The sequence below is a fragment of the Ursus arctos genome, unplaced genomic scaffold (genome assembly GCF_023065955.2).
Source record: "Ursus arctos isolate Adak ecotype North America unplaced genomic scaffold, UrsArc2.0 scaffold_22, whole genome shotgun sequence".
In the NCBI taxonomy this organism is placed as follows: domain Eukaryota; kingdom Metazoa; phylum Chordata; class Mammalia; order Carnivora; family Ursidae; genus Ursus; species Ursus arctos.
The window spans coordinates 58,770,090-58,778,660 of record NW_026622897.1 but is presented as its reverse complement, the minus strand read 5'-3'; the positions used below and the strand labels follow the sequence as shown (position 1 = coordinate 58,778,660).

At 39.5% G+C, this 8,571-nt stretch overlaps 1 protein-coding gene across 1 annotated transcript; it reads right to left on the bottom strand.

Annotated features, from left to right (window-relative positions):
* Window positions 1–1,486: 1,486 nt before the first annotated feature.
* LOC125282499 (olfactory receptor 56A3-like) lies at window positions 1,487–2,437 on the bottom strand. Its single transcript, XM_048217434.2, has one exon. The coding sequence runs from the start codon at window positions 2,435–2,437 to the stop codon at window positions 1,487–1,489; it is 951 nt and encodes a 316-aa protein (XP_048073391.2).
* Between the last annotated feature and the right edge of the window lie 6,134 nt (window positions 2,438–8,571).

Here is an 8,571-nt window from a genome sequence, read left to right as displayed (position 1 = left end):
GAACACAAGCAGGGCGAGTGGCAGAGGAAGAAGCAGGCTCACAGCAGAATAGCCTGATGTGGGGCTCGATCCCAGATCACCGGGATCACGCCCTGAGCCGAAGGCAGACGCTTAACCTTCGTGCCACCCAGGCGCCCCTGTTGAGAAACTTTTGACACTAACATCTAGTGCTTCCCCTAGCACTAATATTCCTGCCTTATCATGAGTAAATTTTCTATTTACATCTTTCCTTAGGTTCTTTGACTGCCAAGGTTTATACATGGCTCTATTTCAAATCTGCTCCTGCAAGATTTGGGGGTTATGAGCTGTAAGAAGCCAAACAATGAGCATTCTCTTATTGTACTCTTCACACATTGGTGTCTAGGACATAAGCACTCATAATGTAGCATTTTAGGAGAAAGACATTATGATTCATACTCTAAAACACTGCCTTCCTTTTCTGCATGTGGAAAACATAGAAAAGAGAAAAATTACAGCCACAGTGAAAGAATTTGGCTTCAGCTCTTTTCCAAGAAGAATACCTTTTTGTGGTTGTTGTGCAAGTCTCACAATTCAGACCTTTAACTCTCTATACAGTGCTTTCTTATATTGCCAGGGACCTTACTGCCTGTAGGTACCTTGTTCCTTCCTTATTCTCATTTGAACTCCTAACAGCAACTATATTCTACTTTTGTTTCTAAATAGCTAAAAGAATTCCCAGGAGAAAGTGTGCTAAGAGACAGTCTAATCAATATGAAAGCAATGTTTAGATATTACGTTTCAGTGTTTTCAATTATTATTACTGGATCATAGAATATAATCCTTTAACAATCTTAAGCTCATTAGCAGAGCGTATGTGCATACCAGAAAGTGTGACAGCCTGCATCCAAAGATAAATGACCAAACCTCAAACCCATTGGGAAGGAGAATTTAGGAGTCTCTTGAATGTAATCAAACCCATTGCTAAGTTTTGCACAAATGAGAAATACATGCAAAACCCCATTTCTCTTGCTGTGCACATTTCCTAATGACCACCCAATTGCAGACCCAGTTATAAACCAGTAACAACCTTCCATCATTCAGGACTGAAAATTTTCCCTTATTTATCTCCAATATGTTCCCTTTGGGGGAAATAAGAATAAGAATGTGGTACATATGATACAGCTCTACCCCAAAATATCCAATTTTATATTCACTAATGTAAAGACATGACATATAAGCAACTGTATATTTAGGAACATAAACTTCTCACTTTAGATCCTGCTTGATGGAATGCCAGTATTTTGTCCAATTGGATATATTAATATGGGAAAGCAAAAGAGGTTAAGGATATTGTTAAAGGAGAAGTGAGAGAAAGAGACACCTAAAATGACACATTTTATTAAAGAAGAACAATATCCAATTTACTTAGTTTGAGATTGTATCTCATAGAAATGAATTTCAGACCATTCACCCATTTTTGACACAAAAATCATCCTATATTAGGACTGCAGATACCCACTTGTCCTCAGTACCACGCTCTGTCCAGCAATCTCCCGATTCCTTGCTTGATCTCCTGAGTTCGCACTCCATAGACAATGGGGTTGAGGGCTGCAGGGATGACATGGTGGAGGACATTGAGCAAGACTGGCACATCAGGGGAGACCTTCTTCTTCACCACATGAGTGAGCACAAAAACCAGAAGGATGGTGCTGAAGAAGAGGATTAGGATGAAGTGAGAACCACATGTGCTCAGGGCCTTGGCCATGGCACCCTCTGCCTTGAGTCTCAGCACAGCTTGAAGGATGAGGCTGTAGGAGAGGAAGATGAGGATCAGATCGGATCCTAGCAGTGTCCAGCCTCCAGCAAACTGGTAGAGGCGATTGATGGTGACATCCTCACAGGAAAGGCTGGAGACAGACATATTGGCACAGATGCAGTTCTCAATGACATTTCTTCCACAATAATGGAGTCGTGAGGATAGAATGGGGATAGGCACTGTAGAAATAACATTCCTGGCCAAAATAAAAATGGCGGCCTTGGCCACAAATTGGTCCGTGATGATGGATGGGTACCTCAGCGGGTGGCAAATGGCCACATAGCGGTCAAAGGCCATGACCATGAATGTGCAGGACTCCATGGCAAGGAAGCAGTTCATGATGTACATCTGAAGGAAGCAGGCATAGAAGCCGATGGACTTGAGGTCGAACCAAAAGATGGCCAGGACCTTGGGGATAACAGTGAGGCAGAGCACGATGTCCAACAGGGAGAGAATGCTGAGCAGGTAGTACATGGGCTCATGCAGAGAGGCCTCCGTCCAGATGGTGATCAGAAGAATACCATTGGCCCCCATGGCCAGGAGGAAGAGGAGGCTGAGGGGCAGGGAGATAGAAAGCTGCCAGCTGGGGGACCTGGCAAAACAATTCAGGAGGAAGTCTGAAACGTCAGTGGAGAAGTTGCCATTTTGGTTTGTTGTCATCTTTTGTCCTATATTTCTACGGTTTTCTTTTAGTGGTCTGTAAAATTAAGGTAAAACTTAGCTACTGACTCAAGACACATGAATTTAGAAGAATTTGCTTCCCTTGGGTGAAACCCATTAGTCCTAACAGGTCCTCTAGAGCCATGTGAATTCATGTGTTTATCCCTTGTGCCATCCGGCTCAGAAAGTCCTATCACTAAGCAGTATAGAGGAGTGAGATGATGTGGTTCATTGATACGTTTTTTATTTGTTCAAGTTCTATTTTTAAGAGAATTGTTATGTCTTTGTAGCAACTAAAGAGAATGGGAAAATTTTGTGACCGGTGAGTCTCTGTATTTGTACTTACAAGGTTCTTCCCATTTGTATTTTGTTCTTTAATGACCACCTTGACTAACACATGATAATTTAACTATAACAACATGCAGAAATGAGTAGCAGAGTGTGGCACAAAGTAAGAACTCAGGTACATGTTCCTAGTTCTCCATGCTCCCCTGTTCTGAGTTTTCAGCTATAGTTGGCTTTAATCACAGGTTAAAAATATTGTACCCTGGCTTTAACGTTAGTTCATTTTCATTTGTCTAAAATGTCACTTTAATTTGGTGGGTAGGGATCCTGCCAAATAATTGTCAATACATCTTCATACATGTAGGATTCTTAACTTCAGGAAAGGAAAAACCTGTAAGTAGAATGTGCAAATGCACATAGATATATGGGAGCCATACATGTCCTTGACAAATTGACCGTTGATTATACTCATTTCAATAGTGTGAGAGAGTGATAAAGTCCACCTCTATGTCCTTTCATCCCCTTTTTATTTCCCTTTCTGTCTTCGATATAATGATCCAGGTCCTCTTGTCTAGCGATTATGCTTTGCTTTTGTGGAGTGGCTCACAAGGCCTGGGAGATGCTGAATGTGCTGGAAGCCATGAAGATAAAAACCCATAGAAAAATAACATCCAGTCTTGGGTTGGTGACCAGAGGACCTTCTCTTGTCTTGGGCACTATGTTCATTAAACTCTTCCTTTCTTTCAATTTTTCTTGTTGGATACATTCACTTGAATGTCTGAGATATCATCTGCTTAGCCCAGACCTTGCCACAGTGGCCCTCAGCATGTACAACCACATGCTCCTAGATTTGAAATACTCCCTCTAATCTCCACTTTCATCATTTACGTTTTGTCTTTTGATCTTGCTCATTGCACCCTCTGATCCTACTCTCTGCAAAATTCTGACATTTAATTTTTACAAGTCAGAGCCCCAAATCTCACGATGTCTAAGAATCTTCTCTTCTTCAGGCATTTCAGAGTATTCCTGGGAAAAACTATGAATTCGTTGCATGGAATAGGGAAAATCTTGAAATGAACTTTGGGGGGTACAGCCAAATAGAAGAATTGACAATTCAGACTTGATTGTTCATCGAGTATCCATACAGGAAGAAGGATGTTCTCTTTGTCTCCCAAAGATGTTTGGGATAATTATTTCTAGCACTAGGATGAAATTTCTGAAGACAACATAGGAGAATTTTTTATGTCTTCTTTCCACTCACTGACTCCTCCTTCCTACCAATTTATCTGGGTGTTCCTACATTCTTTTCAATCCATAATTTATTCAACAAGCATTGAACAACCTACTCAGCCCTAGAAGTAGAGTATCTGAAATCACATATGTCCTTCCTCCACTCTCCTCTCACTCTTGGATTGCAGTCAGAGGTAACCAATGACAGTACTAGACCTAAGGACTAGAGCTAATGTCTACTGGTTCCAGGTGGGTACTGGATGTAGAAGCCAGTGAAATTGAAGGGCAGTGACAAAAGCAGAGACCGTGCTGGACAAGCTTTCTCCCAGGCTGTGGGACAGGCCCCCAGCATAGCACTGTGGAATCCCTGTTTGAAGAAGAGGAGGGGTTGTTAAGGACCACCTAACTCCATAAGTACAGACAATTGTGAAACATCTCTCCCAAGTATCGTTTCAGCATCATTGGTCTGAACCAACCAGTGACACATACCTCTATGATCTGTGCATAATTTTCTGCTTTTGGCAGCAGTAGCTTTTAGAAATTCTTCATTTGGTTGAAATCTGAGGAACTACCCTCTGAGTCTTGGGGACCCTCCAACTGTGGTCTGTCCTACTGTGAAGTTGTATAGATAAATAGGAATTTTCCTATGCCATGATGCAAGCATTTGTGGGCAGATTCTTTGCCTTAAAGCTCCTAAATGTTCATATTCACAGATGAAGCCCTCAAATTTTCTGACGTGAGCTCCAGATGATGCACTTCCCCAACCCCCTCTGCTCAGTAATCTGTGGACAAGTTTCTGCTCCTCTGTATCTCTGACACCTCCCTATAAAAGATCAGAAAAGGCAAGAGGAGGGCAAAAGGCAAGGTATCAGAGCACAGGTTGTTACATGTGCCTGACCTGAGACAGGATGCAGTCTCTACTACCCCACGTTCGGACTACTTTAGCCATACTGACTCGGGAATGGAACAGAGCAAGATCTGGCCCTAAGAGGAATGTCTACCCCGTGTTCCGACTAATCTTGGTATAGCTGCCTCTCAGGCACCCTCTAACCAGACTCACCTACAGATGATGTGAGCAGGGCGTCTGGCCCCACTGCTATTGGAGTTCTGGTTAGCTCTTGAAGTATTTGGTATAGTTATAACTCCAGAACCTCAGGGACTATGCCCTCTGGGAACTTCATCCCTCCTCCTTGAGCCTAATGCCCTCCTGGGACAGACAGGCAGGCAGTTGTGAGAAGAAAATGACTTTCTTTCTAAGGTAAGAAGCTCTGTTAATGCAGTCCTACATTGACTGAGTGTTTTGTACGCAGTCAGTCTCCTGGGTGTGGGCATGTTACATCCATCTATCCATGTTCACACTCCTGTGCACATGCACACTCAGTGCCTTGCATGGGTCCAATATGCTCACTCAGAAGTTCTCATAGACTTCCTGCACATAATTGTTCGATAAGCCCTCCCAAACCATGCTCTTGAATGTTACCTCATCATGGCTCTTATCACTGCATTATAATGATAATAATGCAAGAGAACCTTCAAAAAGTATTCCTGTGAAAATGCAATGTGTTTGTAGAGAGAAATTCTCATAGAAAATTTTTTGGAGTGAAAGATGTTTTAAATGGATTGTATATACAACTATGTAATAGGAATCATAATTTGTTCCTTTTAAAAAATTTCATTTTGAACTTCATGTGAATTATTCTTACCTCTCCAATAATGAGAGCACGCATGATCAGTTTCTTTTTTATTTATTTGTTTTCATTCATGGTATTATTATATGTAGTTGATATACACTGTTAATGTTAGTTTCTGGTGTACAACGTAGTGATTTGACAGGTCTATGATTATACTTGCTCACCACAGATGTAGCAACTGTCTGTCAGCATACAAATCTATTCCAATGCCGTCAACTATGTTCCCTGTGCTGTGCCATCACCATCAGTCTCTTCCAAGGCCGCCTTTTACTCACTTTCTACCTTTCTTCTGTATATCTCAACATCGCTCCTATTTCTTCTTTCTTCAGGGAAGTGAAAATTCTGGTGTTCTTAAAATACATCTTTCTAATTAATCTTAACTACTCATTTCTTGGGGGGGGCTTAGGATTTGGAGATGAATTTATAATAGGAAACCATTAAGTGTGCTTATTAATTATGTGTTTGTTTATGGTAGAAAAGGTTCGAAATTGAAGTTGTACAGATGTCACTGGTTTATAAATCTGATGTTATTCTTTGTTTACACTTAATACTAATTTTTAAATATCCATCCATGTTGCTCCATGCAAGTCGATGTCATTCTTTTTTGAGTGTTGTTCAGTTCCCATAATGTGCATTTTTCCTCTTTCTGTAAGTAGTCTTAGCACCAGTGACCCATAATTAATTGTTACCAAAAATACTGTTGCTGTCAATATCCTTGTACACTTCTCCTTGTAGACTTAATAGGTATATGTGGAGGACTTTTTATTCAATCAAAGCATATAAAAATATTTAATTTCACTAGAAATTACCAAACCTCTCCAAAATTTTTATAAAATCTCACTAGAAATTCCTAGTTTCTTTTTTTCACATTTCTTACACCATTTGATGTTATCTCTTTAAAAAATACTGTAAGGAGGTAAAATAGTAGGTATTATTATTATTATATTTTAAAAGATTTTTTAAATTTATTTGACAGAGAGAGGACATGACGAGGGGGAAAGGGGAGAGAGAGAGAGGGAGAAGCAGACTTCCCTCTGAGCAGGGAGCCCAATGTGGACTGGATCCCAGGACCCTGGGGTCATGACCTGAGCCGAAGGCAGATGCTTAACCAACTGAACCACCGTGGTGCGCATATGTTATTATTTTAAATTTAATTTTCTCACAGTAAGTGAGCAGTGTTCATATACTGTTTTGCCATTTGTGATTTTTATGACGTGAATTACATGTTGACATCCTTTACCTGCTTTTTCTATTAATTTTTGTTTTTCTTGCATATTCGCAAAATCTCCGTGCATATTTTCAGTATTAGAGTCCTTTGTTGGTTAGATTTTTCTAGTATCTCCTCTCGTCTGTTATAAAACTCTCAATTATAGTGTCTGGTGTCCATTATTCAATGGACATCTTTTAATTTGATAAGTCGAACTAGTTTTCTATGAATAGCTTTTTTCTGTGGATCTTATTTAGGGAACATTCCAAAAGACTGCAAAGGTGCTTTTGTTTATTTGTTTTTGTTGTTTTAATTTTTTGTAAAACTTAGTGCATTATCTTTCATGCTGATGTATTTAGATCTGTTTGTGGTTGATATTTTCAAGAGTAGGGAGTGATATTAAGTGAGTACGTATTGCTTTGTTCACAGTTTGAAAATACAAAATAGTGTGTTGCTATTTTTATAAATACCCTCTATTTTGCGTCCCCTAACTCCTCAGCACTACCTTGGGCACTGTCATGGTGTCTCCTAGACCTCCCCATGATCCATGCAGTGTGGGTACTGCCAGCAGCATGGGGCCCATCAGTGCCAGGTTCCAGGGCATGGTCTGAATTTTTTTGTTGGTGGTGGAGGTTACTAAGTATTTATATAGTGTTGAATAACTTTTTTTCTGCATATGGAGATATGTTATTGATCTTTTTTCCCACTAATTTGAGTTGTCAGTTTTAGTATATACCAAGTATCATGCATACATGGCTGCATTTCTTTTCCATCATTGGTGTATTTGGCTTTTCTTGAAGGAATCCCACATTATTTTATTACTATTGCTTTGTAATTTGTAACCATTACGTGGCAGGATGAGTTTTCATTTGAATTCTATCCAATCATTTATTTTTATTTTTATGTTCAATTAGCCAACACATTGTACATCATTAGTTTTTGATGTAGTGTTCCAGTATTAATTAGTTGCATATAACACCCAGTGCTCATCACGGCACGTGACCTCCTTAATACCTATCACCAGATTACAGTTCCAAAAATTTTTTTTTTATATTTGGATTTTTATTTTCTACATATATTTTATTTTTTTAAATAACAGGTTTTTATTATATTATGTTAGTCACCATACAGTACATCCCCAGTTCTTGATGTAAATTTCCATGATTCATTACTTGCGTATAACACCCAGTGCACCATGCAATACGTGCCCTCCTTACTACCCATCACCCGCCTATCGCATTCCCCCACCATATATTTTATAATCAGCATCACTTATGCCATATTCTGTTGGTAAGAGGTGAGTCTCTGTTATCAGCCCAGATTCAGCCGGAGAGACACTGGACTTGGCTTCTTTAAGAGAGGAGTTTAAATGAATGTGTGGCCATCATAAGATCTCCAGACATATTGTTAATTTTTATCCTTCATGATGTTTGGCTTTTATACTGAAATTGCTACTGGGATTTACTTTTGTTTTTACTCCAACCTTATATTTTCAATGTCAGCTCCTCAAAATACCCAGAGCAAATATCAGAATCTCAGAGTTTGTGTAGGAATCCACCGAAGTCTATAGAATAGACTGTTTTTCTCTGATACTATTATATCTGGGAGCCTTTATTTTCAAGAAATAGTGTGTCTCTCTTGAACACATTTCAATCCAAAGTCTTAAATGATTTTTAAATTTATGAGTAGTCTTCATTTCACTTTCTTCAAGTATATTCCCA